General features: G+C 37.4%; 1 protein-coding gene across 2 annotated transcripts; it reads right to left on the reverse strand.

Moving 5' to 3' along the window:
• Positions 1–1,568: 1,568 nt before the first annotated feature.
• Positions 1,569–25,208, reverse strand: CHAF1B (chromatin assembly factor 1 subunit B). Of its 2 annotated transcripts, none has more exons than XM_039370029.1 (14): positions 25,067–25,208; positions 21,898–22,024; positions 21,456–21,588; positions 20,071–20,191; positions 19,758–19,861; positions 18,391–18,487; positions 17,595–17,679; positions 15,014–15,107; positions 8,570–8,639; positions 8,387–8,478; positions 6,284–6,440; positions 3,153–3,557; positions 2,891–2,955; positions 1,569–2,690 (listed from the first exon to the last, which is right to left on the reverse strand). In XM_039370029.1, exons 2-14 carry the CDS (start codon positions 22,021–22,023, stop codon positions 2,614–2,616), a joined length of 1,626 nt encoding a protein of 541 aa, XP_039225963.1. In that variant the 5' UTR covers position 22,024; positions 25,067–25,208; the 3' UTR covers positions 1,569–2,613. The 2 variants fall into 2 exon arrangements, with proteins under 2 accessions (XP_039225963.1, XP_039225971.1); XM_039370037.1 differs by lacking the exon at positions 25,067–25,208 and adding an exon at positions 24,883–24,999.
• Positions 25,209–26,851: the final 1,643 nt, after the last annotated feature.

Consider the following 26,851-nt stretch of genomic DNA (forward strand, 5'->3'; position numbering starts at 1 on the left):
CCAGTATCTGAATATTTTTCAAAACCATATGCTACATATTCCCTTATTTACACACACACACACACACACACACACACACACACACACTGAATACAAGCAGCACGTCTGCACTTTATTTGTAGTCTAAGGCAAATTGCATTTCCACACAGCAGTTCAAATTGCTAAAATGATTTCTAGTGGAATTCATATTGGGAATAAGACTGATGAGACTTGGAAATGGTCGTTCAATAATATGAATTAATTTAAATTAGCAAAACCCACCAATTTAAATGATTATGAAGTACAATTTGGTGAAGTATTATTTTTAGCTTCATTTTTACAGCTTAGAAAATATAAACCTAATTGGAGCTACTTACTTCAGGTAACCCTTTAATATATTTATTCTAGTATTTAACATCAAGATGTATTTTCAGAATTCCTTGTTTCCTCTGTAACTTTCAAGCTGTTCCAGGGGATTAAAGGGAGGGAAGACTCTTTTGAGACAGCATGGAGATCTCTCAGAAGGGAGATAAACTGGTAAAAACTATTCCCTCCTGTTCATCCTAAGGTCTTCCACTAACCCTGGATATGACCTAGAATTAGCTTAAGTACAAAATAAGACAATTACATAAAAAGTGGGCTTTAAAAAAAAAAGATTTCAATTTATCCAAGATTCAGTAGAAATCTAAACAAACTGGTATGATTACTACAAATCTATAGGTCCAAGATTTTATCCACACCTTTTCTCCAAAGGACCCGAGGACTGGACAGATGCAACATTATTAAAGAGAGAGCCAAATTAGCATTAAGGGGAATTCCATGACAGTGAGAACAATTAATCAGTGGGACAGCTTTACTGGAGGTTTTCAAAAAGAGATTGGATAACCATTTGTCCAGAATGGTACAAGGTCTTCTACCTGAGCAAAGGGTTGGACTAGAAGACCCTTCCGACTCTCTTATTCCATTCCATTTCCCACTCTATATTTCACAGCACATGCCAGACACACCTTTGTCATACCTTTATATTAACTTATGATAAACCCCACATATATTCTAAGAAGACGTTAAGACATTATATTAGAGAATACTATAATGTCACTATACTTTTTCTATTGTAAATACTGTTACTATAGTTAAACAAAAGTATTTGAATATAGCTTAGATACATGCATTTTTAAATATTTAAAGTATTTAGTAATCTTTCTTTATATTGATACATGCATCTTAATTTATTTCTTAGTCCAAATAATTTGTCAGTACATGCTATATTCCCGATTTAGTTCATAAATGTAAGTTTGCTTATGAAAACCGATCCTTCAGTATTAACAAGAAATAGAGCAGATGTCTCTTCAAACTGAATCCATGTAATCATTACAGCTAGTGGCTCATGTATGTATGGATCCACATTTTTATCTTTCATCTCTTTGGAGTTTGCACAAACAGGGAAAATCAGTTATAAATGATAGTATAAAAAGCTTGCACCAATGTAGTGGTCAGACAGAATTAATTGCATTCAGTTTGAATGACTCTTGGTGTTTCTGTGAAGCAGAAATTAGCTATATTCTATGAACAGTTACATGGAAACAAAAGGCCTGAAACATCATGTGATTTATTTTTAGACAAGTATGCATGGAATTTCAGGCTTGCCTCCTAAATGGCACAACTCTGCTTTGCTATATTTTTTGTCACAATATAGTTCAGCTCTTCTGGAATTGAGTGCAAAATAATCCAAGTTCTTTCTTATGAATTAATCTTAATATTTAAATAAGAATTTGGACAGCAACACAATTTACTTGAATACTATATTATATATCTCCATTAAAAGTTGACTGTTTTCTTTCTCATGATTCCTCATAGCATCTTGCTTTGTTTTAATTCAATTTGAGATGACCATTTTTTAAAAAGCAAATGACTAAAACAAACACCAGAGGATACAGATAAAAGTGTGAATGTTAACGTTAAATATTCTATGGGAACAGTTGAAACAGTTTTCTTACAATATAATCTTTAAAATTAGAAATGTATAACTGTTTAAAACAATGTACCCATTGCCCACACATAAACAAATTTATATCACATAGACATTTGAAGACTTCTTTTTAATGAGCCTGAATGTAGACAATTTAAGTAGTGAAGGCTTTCAAACTTAAATCCAACTTCTAATCTCTGGTACATTTACTTGGTGTGTAAGGAAAACATTCAGATTTACTCATACTTTCATTTAACTAATGTAGGGCAGTTAAGTAACCAACTGCCCACCTTAAAGATTTGAAAGAAAGAAGGAATATATTAGTTTACAAATATACTGTGCCAATTAGCTAAATAATTAAGTAAATGTCAATTGAAAAGCAATGATTTCTCTACCAGATACAGAGCCAAGAAAACACAACACTTATGCCTTTCTCATATAATCTGTGAATCCTTACTGGTCCATTATATAGCCAATACTTTGCTTAAAATGTCTAAAAACCGCTGATGCATTTTCTTCCTCACCACAAAGTCATGTTTTATGCAAATGCCATTCTGAGTAAACCTCTTTCACAGAGTATGGTAACTGTGTGGTAGAAAAAGGTCCCCACTGTAACAAAGCATTTCGATGGATTTATATTTTGTTTTCATTTTCAGGAAATCCAGTTATGGAGTTTCATCCATTCTTAGTCGCTTAGGTGATGGTGGATTTTGTAATTGGTCTTCAGGTGGTGATGGTCTCTCTGAAATATTGAAGAATTCAAGAAATGTTTTAGTATTTTAAAAACCTGGACTGGTGACGTATATATTCTTTATAATGCTATCTCGGTTGTTCAACCAGAAGGAGCAGCATCAAATTATGACCAATAGAAATAAAATCAATTTACTTAGTAATTGTTTTACAATAACATCTGAATAAATTATCAACAATAAGATATTTTACCATGCTGAGTTGTATTTCTGGAAGAATCTGGAGTAGCTGCTTTTAGAGGAATCAATGCAACTCTCCTAAGAACAAGAACAAAACCATGGCACATTAGAAGATATGCAAGTATATTTTTCTCCTACCTGCTTTCTTTAGTAATGCGTTTCTCCTTCAACTTTCCTTCCCCTTTCTCCTTGTTTCTCCTGACTCTTCCACTTTAGAGCTATCATTCCTGGAAGCCTGTTTATTTCTTGATTCCAAATTGTAACGTTAAACTTACCTTGGTGACTTACTCCATGCTTGTAGAGTATTCAATGTAACCCTCCTGGATTGGTTTACTTTTGATGTGTGAACTGATGGCTGCACAGATTTTTTATCTTCAGAAGATGACATGGAGATGTTTTTAACCGTAACAGGTATGGAGTACAAGTCTTTACTATTGGTTGGAGTCTGGCATGTAGCTGATGGTTCTCCAGACTTAAGACTGCCATCCACTGGTTTTGAAACTGGAGAGACAACACTCGGAGACTGACCCTTTTTAATTTTCTTTTCCGCCGTGCTAGGTGTTTTGATATTAATGGCTGGCTTCTCTTTCAATGGGATTCCAAGTTCACCTTCTTCAAATGTCACAAAAGAACAATATCCATCCGTAGAAGAAATAGCAAGAAATGATCCATCACTAGACCTGGAAAATTTTATGGGGAAAAAGTAGATAACAGCCCCGATTATTTTCAAGTAACAAAAATATACACATAAAACTCTGGAAAATTACTTGAATCTAATTGATATTTGTACCCAAGTGATCCATTTAGAATGAAAGCATAAATGGATTATAGTTAATGTCTGAAACTATTAAACATGGTAAAATAATTGAACATATTATCATATTTAGCTAATAGGAAATGAGTAACCTCTACTTCAATTGCCTGACAAGGATCAAATTACATTGATTGATAAAAACAGAAATTGTTGATGATAAAAGCATGAGCAAGAAGTGAAATAACTTCAGAGTTCACTGCTGAAAAGCCTTTGAAGATTAGCAAGATTGCTTAATGTATTTTAATCCAGTTTTTAAAAAATAAAATAAATCAGCTAAGATTATAGGGAACCGATAGAAACCTATTTGATGTTTGTATAAAGTTTAAGTCAGAATTCTGTTCTCTTTTTCCTCATCCAGTTAACATTTTGCTTTCATCTCAATAATTTTATGTTCATTTTATCCCATCCATTTTCTTCTTTTCTGCTGTTACTACTGGAAGGAGGGAAAGAAAACATATTGGTGTTTCAGTGCTTATGTGTTCTGGTACGTGAGAGCAATTTGTATGCAAAAGAGAATATATCTGCATATAGAGATCAATTTATTAATAGTATTTAACAGGCAGCCAACCTGAATAGTTATTAATTCAATATTTTTGTACATATTGTGTCCTTTTCCAAAATGTCATTTCTGGATAAGAAGGAGGAAGATATAAGTGTGTGTTTGTGTGTGTGCGCGCACATGCACACACGCGCATCCCATTGACATTTCTTGGGGTGGGAAGAAAACTGATAGGATATGTCTCAACTGGAGTTGCAAGACTAATTTGACATGGTAGGCAAACTGGGAATCACAAATTAAGTTTTTTTCAGTTAAATATGTTATTTAAGGCAGTGGTCCCCAACCTTTCCGGTTCAGTGGACAGGCAGTGGCGAGGGGAGAGGGAATGGTTTGGTGCATGCGCGTGCATACCACTTTCACAAATACAGCTTAGTGCCCATGTGTGAGCACTTGCCACTTCTGCAGCTCGATTCTGAATAGACTTTGACCCAGCACTGGGCCACAGACTGGGGGTTGTGGTCCTGAAGTCATTCTGAAGCCATACTACCATTGTTTATTTTGCCTAAGAATAACTTATTTGCAAAAGTAATGTTACTTTTTCTTATGTTTCTCTCTCTCTTATACATGCATGCGTTTTTGCCAATACAGATAGTCCCCGAGGTACGAGCCTAATAGACCCTGCCCATTAGACTTGTAATCGTCAAATGAATCAGATTCAATATTACAACATTTTAAAATCAAACTCATTAATTGAATCAAATGGGTCATTAAATGAACAAAGATTTGATTTACTATTTCCTCCAATGGCTGCCTGAAATGAGGGACTTTTCTTGCCACCGTTGCAGGCTGTTTCCAGCCACAAATCAGCTGTTTCCAGTTGGAAACAGTACTTGTAAACTGCCTCCCAAGTAGGTAGTAGGCTTTTTTTAAAAAAAAATCCATTTGTTGGTAGGCAGGCGGGTGGAGAACTCTACAAGTGCAGCTGCCATTAAAGTAAAGTGTCTCTAGTTTACAGAAATCTCCGACTGCTTTAAAACACACACACACAAACACTTGCTGGCCATTAGCTTAAGCATCTCCAGCCAGGCATGCAGAGAGAGATGGGGTGGAGTTTACAGAACTGTTGGCTTGCAACAGTAACTGAGATGGAAGGGACCTTGAGGTCATCTAGTCTAACCCACTGCTCTCACAAGAGAGTACAGTACTATACTGTATTTCTGATAAATGCCTATCCAGACTCTTCTTAAAAGCCTCCAGTGAGAGAACACACACAACTTCTGGAGGCAATCTAAATTTAAAACCTTTAAAAAAAAAAAACTGCTCCTTATCAGGACAAGCCTCTCCAGCCAAAATCCAAAACGGGGTTCCTTCCAGTAACTTTTAGCAGAATCTCTGGTGGGTCTATGCTAGGGAAAGGAGCAGCAGCAGCCACATGCTATAAGTTTCAGGCAAATGCAAACAATCAATCTTGCAAAATACTGTACTTACAAAACAATAAAAAGCAGAGCAATTCCCAAAGTAATTACAAACAATACAGTATAGTATTATAGAGTAACAAAAAATAATATTTTAAAATACTTACAGAAGTAATTCTAGCTCTCTACAAGCCCTGTCCCCAAGCCCAACAAGCAGCAGATCTTCCACGCTGCTCCAGGAAAACAAGAACAAACGGTTCTACTGGCTGCAAAAATCTTACTTGGCCATGTGACCAGGCACAAAAAACAAAGTGAAACAAAACAAAAACCCACTTTCAGCTACTTGTAGGCCTGAACTGGCCCAGGCAAGTCACAGAGTTAAATGGCCATCACAGCAGCCATGACTGAATCCAAGTCACTTGGCTACAGAGGCCTGTTTTTGATCACAATTTTGAATTTTTAATTTAAGTACCCTTTCTGAATAACCTTGTTTTTGTGAAATATCGCTAAATAAACACTTGTATCTGGGGAATTACCTGTATTAAAAATACTTTATCAAACTGTGAAATTAGACAATATTTTTCTTGTTCATTTGGAAGAAAGGTAGTAAGAAACTCAACAGTATTAAGTATGCAAACTAAGACAGATTTTTACCATTAAAAAAGACAAATTACTTACCATGAAATGTCACTTAGAGTATGGTAATGTATGTTAGATACATAACCAAAAGGAAAGGTTTGCTGTGTATCATAGAAGAGCACAGAATCCTCTGAAGCAACAGCAAAAACCAACCGATAAGGCAGATTTGTTAGACCAATCTTTTGGGAAGTTTCTTCTATAACAACCAAAAATGTTTCTTATAAAAATCATACCTTACTGACAAGATTATAAACTACTACAGGATTCTCTTATATTTAAGAATGATTAGAGACAGAATTTGATTATTCTAAATTTTATTAAAATTTTATTATCAATTTGATTATTAATCACTGATTAGAAGGAACTCTTATTCAGTATGGGATTTGAAGTCTCTCTCTGAATATTATTACCAGCATCACAGTCTGGTTTGGAAGCATCACTGCTTCAGATAGGAAAGCGGTGCAGAGAGTAGTGAGAATGGCCAAAAGGATCATTGGCAGTTCCCTCCCTCCCATCCAGGACATAGCACAGAAATGCTACTTGAGCAGGGTCTGTAACATCATCTGGGACACTACACGTCCTCTTCACGACCTGTTTTCCTTGTTACCTTCTGGGAGGAGGCTTCGTGGTATCCGAAGCAGAACATCCAGATTCAGCCATAGTTTCATTCCATACAGCATTAACCTTGTGAACTCTCAAGCTTCCTCCTTCCGTTATATATTCAAGATGGACAGTATTTAATGTTTATTTTCTATGTATATGTAGGGGTGTGGGTCTATACATATGTTGTACATAGTATGTTTAGGTGTGTGTCATGTATGTGTTTTACTTTGAGAGCGGGCAACTAAATTTCATTTTTGATGTGTGCCGTTTTGCCCATAGTAAAAAAATGACATAAAGGTTATCTTATCTTATAAATAGAAAACAATTTACTGGCATTGAAAAATTTAAAGAATATTGAATTGCAACAACTTTTTGCATACATATATACATAAAAAAAAGATAAAGGAGTCTCTGTAGATTTTACTCCGTTAGTTGTTGCTGATTATAGGGGCGGTACTCATCACTGTTTCAAGGCTATTGCGCCAGTGCACTCCAAAGACATTTTTGCAGTCATGTGGCCAGCATGACATCACGGAGCACTGTTACCTTCCCACCAAAGTGACACATATTTATCTACTCGCAGGAGCTGGGGCAAGAACAGGCACTCATCCTGTCGCATGGTGCTCGGGTCTCAAACCTGGGCTGCCAGCTTTCCAGATGACAAGCCCAGCATCTTAACCGCTGAGCTACCACATCGCCCCATATGTATGTATTTATGTTAAATTTAGATTTTGCTGACAAAGAGTTAAAGGGAGACTAGTATAGCTATTTCAAGCTATTTAACTCTCATCAGCTAGCCATACCCTTCTGAGATTTGAACCTGGGCCGTTTGCATGTTAGGCAGCTGTATTAACCTCTAAGACAGGTGTTCTCCTCACTTCTGTCAGATGAACCAGGGAGGATACATAGTAAGTGTTTTCCGGTGAAACCGGTCTAATAGGACACCTGGTCTATGGCTATGATTACTTTTGCCTTTCAGCCCCAATCTAGGAGCGTTTTGTAGGCTACAGTTACTACTTTGTTGGCAAAATCTAAATTTAACACAGAAATAGTTTATCGTAGTAGCAACTTTAGCCTGCAAAATGCTCTTAGATTGGGGCTGAAAAGTAATCATAGCAATAGAACAGGTGTTCTATTAGACCGGTTTCACCGGAAAAACACTTAGTATGTATGTATTTGTGTGTAAACACACACACACAAACAATGATTTGCTACTACAGATGTAGAACATGTCATAGCATAATTTAACTTGTTTTTATTGGTTACCATAATGTAACATTTTAATTTTAATTTAATTTTAAATATTCTTTTAAGATAAACTAATATAGACTTTAGGGGTTAGTGATAAATACTAAGTTAAATAAAATGAAACAGCATAAAACACAGTACTGGTATATAGCAGAGAGCTGGAGATGACAAATAAGGTTTGTGATTTTGCGTTATAAACGAGGAAGATGTAGAACAGAATAGTTTAATTATATTTAATTTATTTTTTAATAAATCTGCAATATAAACAACTATCTAACAGATTCAAAATACCTTTGTTACATGCAGATCTCAATTCAAAGTAGACAGGGCAGCAACGAACAGCTAATGTTGCCTTCCCAGGACAAGGTAGATGAGCAATGGGTCTAAAAAATAACAGCAGGATTTAAAAATAAAAATAGAAATTACAGAATGCATTTAATATTTACATAAATATGGAATTAATTCAGCCCTCACCTTTTCAGATTTTTTCTGGAGAAGACATAAGTAGTGTTCATTACATTTTCACCTGATTCCACACAGCCTGCTGAGAATATGAAAACAGTGCCAAAATGTCAGTTTTACAATGTTGGATAATGCCAAGTGTAATCAACATTGCCAATTTAAATAATTCATATGTTTATATTTGCTTCAAATGTACATAGCCCATAATGAAGATTTGCATTATTGTTCTATTGAAAATAATCTAATTTCTAATTTCTAATATCTATATCTAAGATAGTTGTATATATTCATATTATACTTAAAGTGGTTTATAACACATGACAACAGTTAGAAATGCAGATCTTTGACCATGTATCTTCCTATCAGGACAAATTAAAAGAAGTTCATTAGAGGCACATTATTGCGAAAAAACAACAACCACAATAATAATAAAAAGTTGGAAGGGACCTTGGAGGTCATCGGGTCCAACCTCCTGCTCAGGCAGGTAACCCTATACCATTTCGGACAAATGGCTGTGCAGTTTCTTCTTAAAAACTTCAAAGTTGGAGCATTCACCGCTTCTGAAGGCAGGTTGTTCCACTGGTTAATTGTTCTAACTGTCAGGAAGTTTCTCCTTAGTTCTAGGTTGCTTCTCTCTTTGGTTAGTTTCCACCCGTTGCTTCTCGTCCTGCCTTCAGGTGCTTTGGAGATAGCTTGACTCCCTCATCTTTGTGGCAGCCCCTGAGATATTGGAACACTGCTATCATGTCCCCTCTTGTCCTTCTCTTCATTATACTAGACATAGCCAATTCCAGCAACCGTTTCTTATATGTTTTAACCTCCAGTCCCCTAATCATCTTTGTTGCTCTTCTCTGTACTCTTTCTAGAGTCTCAATATCTTTTTTACATCATGGTGACCAAAACTGGATGTAGTATTCCAAGTGTGGCCTTACCAAGGCATTGTAGAGTGGTATTAATACTTCGCATGATCTTGATTCTATCCCTGTTAATGCAGCCTAGCACTGTATTGGCCTTTCTGACAGCTGCAGCACACTGCTGGCTCATATTTAAGTAATTGTCCACTAGGACTCCGAGATCACTCTCACAGTTACTACTATTGAGCAAGGTACCCCCTATACTATACCTTTACATTTGGTTTTTCTTGTCTAAATGTAGAACCTTACTTTTTTCACCACTGAATTTCATTTTATTAGATAGCGCCCACTGTTCAAGTCTGTCCAGATCCTCCTGTATCTTAAGCCTGTCTTCTTGAGTGTTGGCTATTCCTGCCAGCTTGGTGTCGTCTGCAAATTTGATGAGTTCCCCATCTATCCCCTCATCCAAATCATTGATGAAGATGTTGAAGAGCACTGGGCCCAGAACAGAGCCCTGGGGCACCCACTACACACTTCCCTCCATATAGATGTGGTTCCATTGAGGACCACACGCTGAGTACGGCCGGTCAGCCATTTGCGGATCCATCTGGTGATGATGCTGTCTAACCTGCATTTTTCTATCTTATCAAGTAGTAGGTTGGGATCTACTTTGTCAAATGCCTTACTGAAGTCCAAGTAAATTATACACAGCATTCCTCTGGTCCGCTAATTTTGTCACTTGGTCAAAGAATGCAATAAGATTTGAAAGCAACATGAAAGCAATTCATTCATAATTCATTACTACAAAAGAATAACATGTATAGGAGATGACAGAAATAGAAAATGCTCTTTTTAAAAGATGCAAAGGAACAGCCATATTCCTGATTCCAGGTACAGCTGAAATTTGTGGAACACTTTTGTTGAAACTATATGTAACATTATTTTGCATAGCATATTTTGGAATACTTATATTTACTAATTGAGTTTGCTTTAAATGTTTTTGCTTTTGCATTCAAGCAGAATCATAAGCTAAAGAAATCTAATTAGTTTAGAATCTCTTAATTTTGATAATTTCATATTGGCAAAAATTGAAGTTAAAAACATATCATTGTAAATGGCCTAGGGTCACATTTGACAAGATGGGTGCTTAATAAATAAATGAAATAAGAACTCAACAACAAGGTAATAAACTGAGTAATTATTCTGGTTTTAAACTGTTTACATGCTTACACTTTAGAAAAACAGGTGAAGAAAACAAGGAAAAATAGGATATTTTGCATAAGGTTCAGCCTTTATATGCTGTGTATTCAGTCTTATTTTTTGAGTTAGATTTCTTACATCTTCTGTGGTTGAGATTTCATTTCATTTGATAGATTTCCAATTTTAAAAACAGAAAGTGTGAAGGAATGCAAATCTTTGCTACATTGCCCTGTCATTTCTTTTGTATGGCAATTGTAGTGATACAATGCTATGGGAAGTCTTCAGGAATAAATAATGGTAATGTCTTGTTTTATTGTATTTGTGATTCTAAAACAATATTCTCTTTTCTGTTTTTTTATTTTTCAAGTTTTCAATATTATGAGGGAGAGAATCTGGATAACATATTAACAGAGACAATCTTCTTTCAATGAATAAAGTGTTCTGCTTTTCATTAAAACAAAAGTTAAAAAAGGCAAATTGATTTAGTTGGGAAGGGCAATTTGATATAAATGGGGTGACATTCCCAGTCTTCTTGTTGTTGTTGTTAATTGCGAAGTCGTGTCCAACCCATCACGACCCCATGGACAATGTTCCTCCAGGTCTTCCTGTCCTCTACCATCTTCTGGAGTCCATTTAAGTTCACACCTACTGCTTCAGTGACTCCATCCAGCCATCTCATTCTCTGTCGTCCCTTCTTCTATTGCCCTCAATCTTTCCCAGCATTAGGCCCTTCTCCAGTGAGTCCTTCCTTCTCATTAGGTGGCCAAAGTATTTGAGTTTCAACTTCAGGATCTGGCCTTCTAAAGAGCAGTCGGGGTTGATCTCTTCTAGGACTGACCGGTTTGAACGCCTTGCAGTCCAAGGGACTCGCAGGAGTCTTCTCCAGCACCATAGTTCAAAGGCCTCAATTCTTTGGCGCTCAACCTTTCTTATGGTCCAACTTTCACAGCCATACATTGCAACTGGGAAAACCATGGCCTGGACTATACGCACTTTTGTTGGCAGGGTGATGTCTCTGCTTTTTAGTATGCTGTCTAGATTTGCCATAGCTTTCCTCCCCAGGAGCAAGCGTCTTTTAATTTCTTGGCTGCAGTCCCCATCTGAGGTGATCTTGGAGCCCAGAAAAATAAAATCTGTCACTACCTCCATTTCTTCCCCATCTATTTGCCAGGAATTGAGAGGGCCGGATGCCATGATTTTGGTTTTCTTAATGTTGAGTTTCAAGCCAACTTTTGCACTCTCCTTCTTCACCCGCATCAAGAGGCTCTTTAGTTCCTCTTCACTTTTCTGCCATTAGAGTGGTATCATCTGCATATCTTAGGTTGTTGATATTTCTCCCGGCAATCTTAATTCCAACTTTTGATTCATCTAGCCCTGCCTTTCTCATGATGTGCTCTGCATATAAGTTAAATAGGCAGGGCGACAGTATACAGCCTTGCCGGACTCCTTTTCCAATTTTGAACCATTCAGTGGTTCCATGTCCAGTTCTCACTGTTGCTTCTTGACCCGCATATAGGTTTCTCAAGAGACAAATAAAATGGTCTGGTATTCCCATCTCTTTAAGAACTTGCCACAATTTGTTGTGATCTACACAATCAAAGGCTTTAGCATAGTCAATGAAGCAGAGGTAGATTTTTTTCTGGAACTCCCTAGCTTTCTCTATGATCCAGCGTATGTTGGCAATTTGATCTCTAGTTCCTCTGCCTCTTCGAAATCCTGCCTGTACTTCTGGTAGTTCTCGATCCACATACTGCTGGAGTCTAGCTTGTAGGATTTTAAGCATAACTTTACTAGCATGTGAAATGAGTGCAATTGGTGCGATAGTTTGAACTTTCTTTGACATTGCCTTTCTTTGGAATTGGAATGTAAACTGACCTTTTCCAATCCTGTGGCCACTGTTGAGTTTTCCAAATTTGCTGGCAAATTGAGTGTAGCACTTTTACTGCATCGTCTTTTAAGATTTTGAATAGCTCAGCTGGAATACTGTCACCTCCACTAGCTTTGTTGTTGCTCAGATTTTCTAAGGCCCATTTCACTTCACATTCTAGGATGTCTGGTTCGAGGTCAGTGACCATCTCATTGTGGTTATCTGGGACGTTAAGCTCATTCTTGTATAGTTCTTCTGTGTAGTTTTGCCATCTCTTCTTAATCTCTTCTGCCTCTGTTAGGTCCCTGCCATTTTGGTCCTTTATCATGCCCATCTTTGCATGAAACGTTCCCTTCATATCTCCAATTTTCTTGAAGAGATCTCTGGTCCTCCCTATTCTGTTGTTTTCTTCTATTTCTTTGCACTGTTCATTTAAGAAGGCATTCTTATCTCTTCTAGCTATTCTCTGGAATTCTGCATTCAATTGGGTGTATCTTTCTCTTTCTCCTTTGCCTTTCGCTTCCCTTCTTTCCTCAGCTATTTGCAAAGGTTCCTCAGACAGCCATTTTGCTTTCTTGCATTTCTTTTTCTTTGGGATGGTTTTAGTTGCTACCTCTTGTACAATGTTGCGAACTTCCATCCATAGTTCTTCAGGCACTCTGTCTATCAGATCTAATTCCTTAAATCTATTTGTCACCTCTACTGTATATTCATTAGGAATATGATTTAGTTCATACCTGAGTGGCCTAGTGCTTTTCCCTACTTTTTTTAATTTAAGCCTAAATTTTGCAACGAGAAGCTCATGATCTGAGCCATAGTCAGCTCCTGGTCTTGTTTTTACTCTCCTGGTCTTGTTTTTACTGACTGTATAGAGCTTCTCCATCTTTGGCTGCAGAGCACATAGTCAATCTGATTTCTATGTTGACCGTCTGGTGATGTCCATGTGTACAGCCGTCTCTTGGGTTGTTGGAAAAGAGTGTTTGTTATGACCATCGTATTCTCTTGACAAAATTCTATCAGCCTGTGCCCTGCTTCATTTTGTACTCCAAGGCCAAACTTGCCTGTTATTCTGGTTATCTTTTGGCTTCCTACCTTAGCATTCCAATCCCCCATGATGATAAGGACATCATTTTTTGGTGTTAATTCTATAAGGTGCTGTAGGGCTTCATAGAACCGGTCAATTTCATCCTCTTCAGCACCAGTAGTTGGGGCATAGATTTGGATTATTGTAATATTGAATGGTTTGCCTTGGATTCAAATTGAGATTATTCTGTCATTTTGGGGATTGTATCCCAGTATTGTTTTTCCTATTCTTTTATTGACTATGACGGCTACTCCATTTCTTCTGAGGGATTCTTGCCCTCAGTAGTATACCTGATGGTCATCTGAGTTAAATTCACCCATTCCTGTCATTTTAGTTCGCTGATTCCTAAGATGTCGATGTTCAGTCTTGTCATCTCTTTTTTGACTACGTCTAGCTTGCCTTGATTCATGGATCTCACATTCCAGGTTCCTATGGAGAAAAAATCTTTACAGCATCGGACTTTCCTTTCATCACCAGATATATCCACAGCTGAGCGTCCTTTCGGCTTTGGCCCAGTCGCTTCATTCTTTCTGGCGCTACTAGTATTAGCCCTCTGCTCTTCCCCAGTAGCATATTGGACACCTTCCGACCTGAGGGGCTCATTTTCCAGCGTCATATCTTTTTGCCTTTTAGTACTGTCCATGGGGTTTTCATGGCAACGATACTGGAGTGGTTTGCCATTTCCTTCTCCAGTGGATCACATTTTGTCAGAACTCTCTGCTATGACCTGTCCGTCTTGGGTGGCCCTGCATGACATAGCTTATAGCTTCATTGAGTTACACAAGCCCCTTCGCCACGACAAGGCAGTAATCCATAAAGGGGCATTCCCAGTCTAGTAAATACTTAATGGTGACTTCAGGAATGTAGATTTGGAGACTAACTTTTTGATAAAACATAGGCAACACATACAGAGATTTCCCCTAGTCTAATTTCTACAATTTCCGCTGTGTGAGTTGGATCTATTCTAGGATTTTCAAGCTTCTCTGCCGAATACACCATGCATCCATCCCTCTGTCCGTCCGTCCGTCCGTCTCTCTGTCTGTCTGTCCGTCCGTCCGTCCATCCATCCACCCACCCATCCATCCATACCAAATTTATATAGCCACACAACTCACACAGAGTGACGCTGGGAGGTGTACAACATTAAAAATCTACAGTTAAAACCCACAATTTAAATATTCCCCTTTGAACTCAAAAGAAATATAAATACTTTTTGTGTAATTTGGGAGTTGAGGAATTAAAGAGCAAAATCCAATCTCTCCAAAATATTTCACATTTGGAATGCAGACCTTGACAACAAAAGTCATGTTTCTGATTTAATCAAAATAATAAAAAATGTCAACATGCCTCACATTACATGCTAACGTGAACAGGTATTTTTTTTTTCAAAATGCTCAGAGACCCATGACCTCTATAGAACTGTATGAAATAATGAAAGTAAAACTGCTTACCAGGAACCAGAAGTAGAGAACCATCAGGAGTAAAAGTCAATCTCCGGAAAAAGGACTTCATGCTGTCATCGTGAAACATTCTATAACTTTTCACCTGAATTTTTTTTAATAATGATAAAACAATTCTGTTCAATACCAATCGCTGCATGAACAAACACAGTGATTTTGGATTTTTATTCAGAAAGTCATAGTCTAGTTTATACTGTGATCTCAATCTGCTGCTAAATTCCAATTCTATCAAAGGGATTTGCAATCCAGTAATATTTGGGGATTACTTACAAATAATGTCTCAATCTTTAAGAAATTATTCTCTTTTACATGTATCTATGCATTTTTAATTTATACTTACTGAATCTATAGATCTGCCTTGTCAGATAGGAAAACAACATACAAATATAACAAGCAACAACCTTAAAAACAATCTGATTTAGAACTTACTCAATATCTTCCTGTTTTTGGTATTTTTTAAAGTTGATTTAACTCAGTAGATAAATTCATATATTAAAAAAATTTCAAAATGAAACAAATCCAATTTACCAATTCTGGGATTCTGAGAATATGATTGGGAACTTTCACAAGATGGTAGCTGGGAAATCTTGCTAGTCACAAAATTAAAAGCACCAATATATTGCTAACTATCCCCCCACCCCCCTATATTTCTTTTTTTCCTGGGAAAATAGGTACACTTTCAAAAGTACTGGACTTTAGCTGCTCATTTTTATTTTTTGAGAAAGCTCATTAGCTCATATGATGGCTAAAGACGTCTTGGAAATAAATACAATTCAGTCAAATTGTTTTATAGCATGCCAGGTACTTTTAATAAAAAATAGCTTTAAAGATGTAAAAAGATGTGAAAGCTTTGTAGGTTCCAATGAAAGGTACTGTATATGAAGGCCCATAGACACTTGCAAGACTCATGCTAGGAAACCCAGTTGTGAAGCAAAGGCATAAGAGGAATTTTTAATCAGTTAACTACATGTTACTAACTACTAAAAAAAATGAGTGAAACAATCTTGAATTGAGTATATACACCACATACTTCTGATATTTTACTGTTTATACATGTGGATCCCATATCTAGCTATAGGCATGGTGGTGACAGCAATCATGTCTAAATGTTCAGAATATCATTAGGAGCAGAAGCAACTTGAGAGTCTTCTAGCTCCATCCCTGCCCATGGATAGGAAGCCTCAACCATTTTAGACAAGTAGCTGCCCAACATTTGTTTGAAAACCTCCACTGATGAAGTCCCCACAACTCCAGAAAGCAGGCTGTTCCACTGTTTAACAGCTCCTATTGTCAATAAAGAATTCCTTATTGAATTCCATTTCCTCTCTGTAAAGCTTGATCCACTGTTTTTTGCCCTTCATCTATGGATATACCACCACTGCCACCAGCCTAGTATTGCCTGTCTTGTATTTGTGCATCTGATTTTTCCCGCCGAAGTGCAGAATATTATATTTTTCACTGCTGAATTGGATTTTTATTGAAAAGGGCAAAAGGTTCAAGTGTCTCCAAACCCTTTTCAATTTTGATCCTGTTTTCTGAGATATTAGCAATTATCATCAGCTGTATTTCATCTGGAGATTTGCTGACCATCCCTTTTATCTCGTCTAAGTTACTTATAAAAATGTTAAATACCTGGCCCAGGACAGAATCCTGAAGTTCCTACTACGTAACTCTCTTCATATAAATATAATAGATCCATTAAGGACAAATGATGGGAATATTTGTTCAAACAATTCTGAAACCATCTAGTAATTAGACCATCCATCCCATTTCATTCCATTTTATTAATCAGGAAGCTATAGTCAACTTTATCATATGCATTATTGAAATCTTGGTACACTATATTCAAAGCATTCCCTTGATCTGCTGATCTAGTCACTGTATCAGAAAAAAATCAATAAGATTAATCTGGCATAATTTATTTTTAATAAAACCATCCTGTATTTAGTGAAGATCTTATTCCTTTCTAAATGTTTACAAAGCCACAACTTGATTATCTTTTTCTAAATATTTCCCAGCTACTGATGTAAAGCTGATTGATCTGCAGCTTTCTGGGTCAATTTTTTTCGCCCTTAAAAAAGATTATAATATAATCTTTTTCTGCAAATCCCCTGCACTCCAAGATTACTGTCAGATAAAGGTGTTCCTTTAACACCCTGACATGTAATCTGCCAGGCTCCAGTGACATGAATTCATTCAAAATAGCTTGGTGTTCTCTTCCCCACATCATTGTCCAACTGGAGTGGTTTAGAATGAAAGAAGTATCTTTTGGAATGCTATATTACTATCTGAAATGAGGACAATAATGTAGAATGGAAGATAAAAAGGAGATCTAATCTCTGAAAATTCTCATTCCTTTTTGGTCTCCTCATTTCTGCTCTCTTTTGGGGCAAAAATGAAGGGCAGAATCTGTTAATTAAAAACAATGATGAAAATATTCTCCAGTGTATATTTTCAGTGATAAAGAGTATAAATACACTGATATTTATTTATCATATAAATATTATAAAAATATTTAAATATTTTTAATATTTCAGAACTATAGCTAGAAAGAGTTTTAATTAATTCTGACCTCTCCTTCAGAGCCTCCTCCTGATAACATTTTAGTAACATTGAATGCCACTCTCTTGGTCTGTGTGTTATACACTCTCAGTATCCTGCATAAAAGAAAAGTATTAATTACAAACATTGAACTAAGTAACTGCATGGTGATAAAAATGCCTGCGTTCTAAAGCTTTTCTAGAAAAAACACTTGTATCAATTTCAATGTTCTACAATTAGGCTTGTACATTGATTTGGATTTGATTTGGAAGGATGTGCAGAAGTATAAATGTAATGCTAGACCATGACTCATTAAGACAGGCCATATTTCTAGGCACACATGGCTGAAGTGGAAGCTTGTTTCCCGCAGCTGTAAAATTATGAAAAAAGATGAAGTTGTCTGAATAAGTTGGAGATAGCTCCTGTGCATCTTGAAGCATCTCAGCTAAATCAAAAGCAAAGCCTTGTGAAACACTAATACCATTTAGCACAGATCTATACCATTTTTTGTTTAGGAACAATATAATAATACAGTAATATTTAAAGGAAATTGATGAATAAGATTACTGTATTATATCTGAGAGTTATTTCCAATGATCTTTGAATATATATGTATCTGAATAGAACAAGTACCTGATTTTTTTTTAATATTAGAAAAGAACATAAACTTTATTGGTGGATAGCAGCACATAAAACAAAAGATTCTATGGCCTCTAGCCTGCATTACTATGGACTATTAGATATACTGCCTAACTGTTGTAAACACTTTTATACAATGCAGAATCAATTAAAATAACAATCTCATATTCCAAGCAGTAAAAACTTACCTATCACAACTAAGAGTCGCAATGTACTGTCCTACAGGGTCCCATGTAACTCCTTGCACGTAACTTTTGTGTTCATTAAAAATAGAAACCTTTTGCCCTAGAAACAACACTAAGTTAATTTTCAAAACAGTGAGACAAATAATTCTGTTTATAGCAATTTCCCTCATATCAATTTTTATAACCTATATTTTTTCTTTCCATTTTAGAAACTAATTAGAGAAATAAGTACAATAAACTATTTCATTTTTATGCAGTTAAAAATAAATATGTACATACTCTTTAATGATATAAAAATAAGCGGTATTATTATAAGCAATTAAATTGCATATTTGTTTTAAATAGGAGTCAGCAATCTAATAATTTTGAAATGCTCTTTGGTTGCAAATTTAATATTCTTAACACTAATACTTCTTTTTGCTGCTTCTAACATACTATCCACAAAGAGCTACAAATGTTACAAAATAAAATTTAAAAGGGAAGAAAGGAAACCATGAGTAAATATCCCTTTTAATGGGTTCTGAAATCTTTTACTGTAGCTGGAAATATTCTTTTCTATAATGATGTAATGTTGTACCATATCATTGGCACTCAATCCACTTACAAATCTATATAAGTCCAAGTTAATTTATTTGGCATGGATAGTAGGTCTGCATGCTTTGACAGAATATTTCATTTGTAATTTAACCACTGTTCTAGATTCATACAGCAAAGATATAAAATTGATACAGCTACTTGAAGGCTTGGAATGGCTGCTTCAGTGCTTTTCCAAGGTTATCCTGACAAATGTTTATGTTAGCAGCAGATATTCCATTATCTGGAATAGCTGGTGAAAGTGGCTTCAGGACATGCAAACCTATAGGAGAAAACCTTGAGAAGGTTGTGTACCAGCTGTCCCATACCATCAAACACCATGACTGCTTCATGTTGCAGATCCAATGTGTTACACAGTGCTATTGTCAAGGGTTCTATGATGGCCTAACAGTCAAGATTTGCTCTAACAAGTATAACAGATATAAAAAAATAGACATGGTTTTACCATTCATAGTATTTTCCAATTTGTAGAAACTGTTATTGCTATTATTAATATACCTCCTAATTTTCCCAGTAAATATCTCAGCATATAAATACAATATATGCACACCTGAATTCTTCTAGTCCTCTATTGATACATTAGGCAAGTAAATTAATTAGCATGCTACTTTATCTGACTCATCAATTTGCCTTTACAATTAAAATGAAAGAGATTGTAATAATATGTAGAAGAATACATAGCATACATACATTTATTCAAAGCATGTGAATAGTCTGGTTGTTATAGATTTCATTGCATGTAATTTCATGCAATTTGAGCATTAACAATTAGTTACCTTTATTGACATCCCATAATATAGCTGTGTTGTCAACTGAGGCAGATGCCATATAATTTCCATCAGGAGTCCAGCAAATATCATATACATCTTCCAGGTGACCTCTTAAAAGAAGCATAGTAAAAAGAAACTGATAAAAAGGAAGTAAGTTATTAATGGGATGATGCTGGTAAATATTCTAGCTAACTATTAAAATAGAGCTCAAGTACACAAGTAAGCCAGTCTTATATTGTTACAATTTTGTCATAATTAGCAGCTTGGCTCAAGATACTATTTCATTCAGTGAAATTTCAATAAAAGTTGAGAAAGCTACCTTAAAGTTTTGATTACTGTCCAGTTTTCTTTGTTCAGCTGGTTATCATCCTCGTCATCTTGAAATGCAACTGCTTCTAACTCCTTGTTGTCATTCAACTTCCATAATAAAATTGCAGCATCTGTGAACATTAATTTCTCTGAAAAATCTTTGGCAATTTTCCAACTATTATTTTATTATTACATAGTATTACAAAATTTTATTTTGTTCCTTCAGGTCAGGTTTTTACTCCTGGCAACTACCTGGACAAGCCTTCAAAGTTTTCTTGGCAAGGATTTCTGGAAGCGGTTTGCCATTGCCTCCTTCCTAGGACTGAGAATGACTGGCCTAAGGTCACCTTTGTGCCTAAGGCAGAACTAGAACTCATGTCTCCTGGTTTCTAGCCTGATGCCTTAACCACAATAGTGGTTTATGAGGCTAGCCACAACAGAATTAGAGTTAGGCATAGATAGAATTGCGGTCTATCTGGAATAAAACCTGTTGAATTTAATGGAAGTAATTTCTGTGTAATATACAGTTCATGATTGAACTAAGCAATACAGTATATATCCCTCATCACTGAGTACTAAAACTCAGTGTAAAATTGGGATTTCTTTAGTTGTTTCTGGCCTTTTGTTTAAATTTGTCATCTGTAACACTCAGTTTATTTTCTCCTTGTTACACCAATGGTACTATATGACTGCAGTAGAAAATTGTTTCCACAGCTCAATACAACAATTATGAAATACAGGAAAAAATTACATGCCAATTAAGAATAAGATTAGTACATTAGTAATTTAAGATATAGACAGTATTACTACTATTGCAATTCCATTTCTCTAAATAACCTGATAACTTTATAATATTATTTTTAATGTTTAAAGAAAAGTACAATTGTCTTTTATAAGATTCTCAGATTGAAAAATAACCATAATTGCATTACAAGAAAAGCTACTGAGCTATTCGTTTATAAAGGTAAAAGTTTCCTCTGTCCAGTCCTTTCCGACTCTAGAGGGCAGTGCTTATCTCCATTTCTTAGGGAGGAAGCTAGTGTTGTCTGAAGATATTTCCCATAGTCCTATGGCCAGCATGATTATACACCGAGGTGCCCAGAACCTTCCAACCAATGTGGTACCTATTTATCTACTTGCATTTGCATGCTTCTGAACTGCTAGGTGAGCAGGAGTTGGGGCGAGCAAAGGGAGCTCACCCTATTGCACGGCGCTCGGATCTCAAACCTGGACTATCAGCTTTCTGACAAACCCAGAGTCCTTAACTACTGAGCCATTGCACCCTCATTCCTTTATAAACGGGCATAAATACAGTATATAAAATAAACACACCTATTTTCTTACTAAATGTTAAGAAATTTAAAACCAATATTTCAATGCCAAGTTTACACATACCATCACCACCAGAAGCCAGAATTTCACCACTGGGAGCAAAACGTACAACATTCACTGCTTTGGTATGACGAGCTAAATTGGATAAGAATTCTACAATTGCTTTCCCATCTGGTCCTTTTTCTACTTTCCATATCTGGTTATAAAAACACAACATCCAAAGCAAAAATATCAGAATAACTAAAAAATTGAAAATTCCCCAAAAATCCTAATGATAACACAGTTTGAAAGTTGTATGTTATATATAAAATGTTATAATAAAACATTTTAACATTTTCATAATCAATTTGAATATATGTACAGAAATAAAATATTTGCTGTTCTATGACCAAACTTCTAAATCTTTAGGGATATATACATAAAACTTTCCAGTTCCATAAATTAAAGTTTTCATATTGCAAGAGAACATGTAAAAATATAGCAATATCATCGACATTTAACTCACACGAACAGTTGTGTCTACGCCAGCTGAAGCCAGTCTATTGATTTTACCATCAGTTCCATGCTGGAAATCTAAGCTGTACACTGGTTCTTTGTTGTGCCATGCAATTTCACATGTAATTACTTTCATTCTGTAAAAAGTAGATAAAAAGTTTGAAGATAATTTTATTTTGATGGAAATTAGTATTGCTCAATGCATGGCTATCATTGTACTGGTCCTGCATATTTATGGTTTTAAACTTAAACATAAAACAGACCTACCATTCTGAAAAATATTAACCTAAACAATGGAAAACATATCAAAGAATTAAGCCCTATGGCTTGTTATGTTATCTTACAAGTATCACACAAATTAGCATTGTTGTAATTTATAGTATGTCAGTTGGATATTCTAGGCCTGTTCAAATGGCTGGTAGACAGCTAATCATTTTTTTCCTTTTTTCTTAGTTTCATCATATTCTACAACAGACATGTCAAACACAAGGCCCGGGGACCGGATGTGGCCTGTGACGTGTTTCATGTGACCTGCGAAGCCATCCCGGAAACAGTGAGGGAATGGCCCCTGCTGCCTTGGCCCTGGCCCAGGCCACCCGGGAGCCAATGTACAATTTTGTGGTGGCCATTTATGCTGAAACGCATTCAGTCTTAACTCCACAAGGCCATCTGGAAACAGCAAGGGACCGGCTCCTGCCGCGTTGGCCCTGCCCCCTGGGCGCACGCTGGGGAGGTGTCACCCTTTGTGTGGAATAAAGAAAGGCACCATTGCATGGAAGTGGCCAGCAAATGGCCCTTGCCTACTTCACATATCTGGCTTGATGGGCTCCAGGGGAGGGGTTTCAGCAGGCAGTGGGGCACCGAGAGGCTGAGCAGGCGGTGCAAATTCAAAAAGAAGTGTGCCGCCGCTTAGCCCCCTGCCCAGCAGGCAGCAAGGTGCAAACCTGGCGAGCTTCATACTGCCCCGGCTCAGCCTCTCGGCGCTGTGAGCAGAGCGCCCTGCTGCCTGCCGAAACCAAGCAGGCTAGGGGCTGGACGGCACTGAGCAGGTAACTTCGACTCTCACGTTGCTCATGGTGTCCCCTCCCCCAAAGCCCACCAAGCCAGACATGTAAAGTAGGCAAGGGCCATGTACTGGCCACTTCCTGGGATGGTGCATTTCTTCATTCCTCACGAAGAGTGACACCTCCCCAGCTGCGTTTCTTGCCTGTTTTTCTCCCTCCCTCATCTCAAATATTTTCCCACCACTCTGTTCTTAGGAAGGAAGGAAGGAAGGAAGGAAGGAAGGAAGGAAGGAAGGAAGGAAGGAAGGAAGGAGAAGGAGGGTCTGAGGGAAGTCCTGCCTTAGTCCTGCCCTGCTGTTCTTTCACCATCCCCTTGCACCCTCCTCCTGGCCTATCCTGGGAGTTTCCCATCCTATTCCTAAGGAAGCTTTGGATACAAAGCCAGGTCTCCTCCCATGGAGAGGGAGTGGGCCTCCTCTGACTTTGCCCTCATACCCATCATGAGCAACCTGACTAAGGAGAGCAAGCACAGCAGAAGCAGCCTTGAGAAGGAGGTAAGTGCAGCTGGGCACCCCATTGGGGTAGTGGGGCTGGGCTTGGTGCCACAGGTGCTTGAGGGACAGGCTGGGCGTTTGACTTCTGCTACCCAGGGCTCCGGGAAGCCCGCGGCACCATCCAGCCCCCCCTCGCATGGCCTGAGAGGAACAATGAGGCTCTTCCTGTGGACCATGCCTTGGTGCTTGCCCCGGTCCCACCCCCTTCTGCCAGATCTGTCCCACTCCTGCCGAGGCTCCCACAGGAACCTTTGACGCAAATGATGTAGAGCTGGCCATGCCCACCCAGTAGGCCACACCCACTCCATCCACACCCACCCAGTAGGCTGCACCACCCTGGCTACACCTACCCGCCGCCCTGAGGACAACCGCAAAGCTGATGCAGCCCTCAATGAAATTGAGTTTGACACTCCTGTTCTACAACTTATAAATTTATAGAATAAAAATGCAAAGATTTAAAAAGCCCAGTATATGTAGTGATAGTGTTACAACCCTAGGGATTTTATGACAAGTAAGAGAAATGCTCTCATTTCTCATATATTGGTCTTTTCCCAATAAAACCATTCCATTATGGTTCTTTTGCTAAGGATTAAGATTCCTCAAAAGGAGAACAATGACAATGAAGCCATAAGATGAAAATTAAATTGTATATAATTAAAGCATACACATGAATATATTGTTAAAACAAAAGATGGCAACTCTGATTTCTCTTCAAATTGAATAAATCCTTCAGCTTTTACTAAGAAAAGCAAAAGTAGGACTGCTGAAACTTCAAGGAGACATAAGTCACAAGAAGACTAGAGCAAAGCTGGGTTTGCAAAAATAACACCTTAAATTCTGTTCTTTCAGAATGTTCAAAGCATTTAACTTACATTATCTGAATTTCTCTAAGGCATAAAAGGGTTATGGTTACAATACAAACAATGAAAGATGAGACACAGCAGCTTGTACAGACATCCTCCTATCCATCTTCCCACCTCCGTTCATGACTGAGGCTGATTATTATTCTCCTCGTTCATGGAATTTTAGACTTGGAAGCAGGAGAAAAGGATCCCAAACCCACACAAATAAAATGCTCTTCCACTTGTTTATAAACGCTTCTTGGAGTCAAGATCTGGCTCCACGTTTTGTTGAGGATGCTATATTCGTAGCTAAATTAGCAAGCCCTTCACTCAACTTATTGATTTCTCTATTTTAAAACCCTTCCTTTAATCCTGAAGCCAAGTGCTACTTGTGTATCAACATATTACCTTGTTTTCTGATAACTAATGAGGAGGAGGAGCGACCGTCTGAGTCCAGAGAACTACTTTCTTGCATCATATACTGGGAAGGGACTCTTATTTAATCTAAAATAAACCTCTCTCATCTTAACCCTCGGCGAGTAGCACAGCGCACCCACTTTTGTCCAGAAAAAAGGAAAACTTCCCCCGAACCTACCGACATAGCACAATTCAGGGACGCAACCCTTTGTGACAGTTTCCATATAAGCGTTTCCCTCCTACTGTGCCCAAGCCGCTTTCCCGCCCCTTCTCCGCACAAGCGAGAGATCCGTTCTTTCGTGCTCCCGACCCGGACTTTTGCTTTCGTGTCTGCCAGTTTCTTACCCCCCACCCCGTAATACCTGCAGAAAGAATCAGCACAGAGGTCCAGTTGCCCCTCGAAACTAATTCAGGTTCCCGCGCTCGCGTCTGCGCGTTGGAGTCATTGGGCGTCCGGAAGGAGGAGCAGGTCGCTCGGAGGCTTTCCTAGTTAGGGTGTCGAAAAATGCCACCTAGCGTCCGGGACGCGCCGCGCTTGGTCTCGCCTAGGCTTCATTAGGCTTCCCCTGACTGCAAGGTTAGCGTAGTTAAATCTATTGCAGCAGAATTTACAGGATTGTGCGCTTCACTACATAATTGATGCCTAACCATTTAAAATGCATATATATCAATCACGGTAAACTTTTCTCATCTCTGCCTAATGTCCTGCAGCGCTTCAAGCACTATTTAACAAACTGTCAGAGGAAACGGTATCCAACAGCAGAATTTCCATTTTGACAAAACTTTTCATGTCACCCATTCAAATTATATAATCCTTTGTGTTCTGCCGCATCAGATTCACTACCATAAGTTATAGTTTCGGACCCGATTTGATGCTCGAGTTTTACTTTTTAAAATAAAAAATATCCGATTTTATCAAAAACCTCTGTGATTCAGGCAGGTTACAATTGTTTTGGATTATGTATTGCCAGTGCATTTAAGAACGCATCCTGGCTAAAAACCATATCCAAAGTTTAAATATTAACACTGACAATTCTTCTGTTTTACCCAATTTATGCACTTCAATTTATTGCTCCAACTTTGGACATCAAAAGCAAACAAGCAATTTTATTCAATTGTTCCACATTTTCTGAAAATTTGTGAAAACGTAGATCATCCTATACATGTGAAAGCTTAGGTCATCCTGTTTACATTACAGAATTATGAGAACAAGCAATTACACATTTAAGCACAGTTTACAGTAGATACCACAGGCGAGTGTGTGAATTTGGTTCTACATTTTAATTTTCAGTGGTATTATCTTATATGGCACATTATTAACCACCTAATTTATATATGTATATATACAGCAAGTTAATTTTTTTCAGTAAATACAATTCATAAACATTACTTTGGATACAGTAATATATTTACCCAAGTGTTAACATTTTATCTATAACTGAGTACTGTATATATCTAATTATGCATGACTAAGTTAATTGTAATGAGAGCAAGCTAGGTAGGGAAAGAAAGCAAAATACAGGTAGTCTTTATTTAGAAAATGTCTCAGATATTATTTGCAAATAGGATGGCAATAAACAATTTAGGCTGCATTTAGATCACAGAAGCCTTCACTCCGAAACTCATTTAAGGTATGGTCAGGTTCAGGCAGCAACTGCCTGAAGAACTCCAAGAGTTCTAAATCAAAGTCCCAGTGCTGAGCTTGTTAACTTGCCCTTTATATTTTTTAGGGAAGCACTGTGCTGGGGAAACACCAGCTCACAGATAGTTTGTTTAGGCAATTTCTCTTCCCTAGGAGTGGGCAAAAAGGAGGGGAAGGGGATACAGGTCAGGCACAGGACATCGTATGAAAACTTTTATCTGAATGAGATGGCAGCATCCAGTGATCTTTGCAGTGTGGTTTGCTTAGCAAATATGTTGATAATGAACATTTTGTTGGAATGACAGTCACTAAACAAGGACTACTGTACACTTTTCCAAATTCTTAGCACTTTTGCGCTGTTCGTGTGCCCTGGCAAAGCAGGGAGGGTAACTTGATAATGGAGCAGTTGGCAGCGTTCTGAAATGGCTGAAGAAATTATCCATTTTTTTCCTCCACGGCTCTCCAATTCATTTATGAATTCAATCCTCCTTTTGTAAGCTTCTTC

Source organism: Crotalus tigris, unplaced genomic scaffold, assembly GCF_016545835.1.
Source record: "Crotalus tigris isolate CLP2741 ecotype Arizona unplaced genomic scaffold, ASM1654583v1 scf7180000017601.7605149639:7615979, whole genome shotgun sequence".
NCBI lineage: Eukaryota > Metazoa > Chordata > Lepidosauria > Squamata > Viperidae > Crotalus > Crotalus tigris.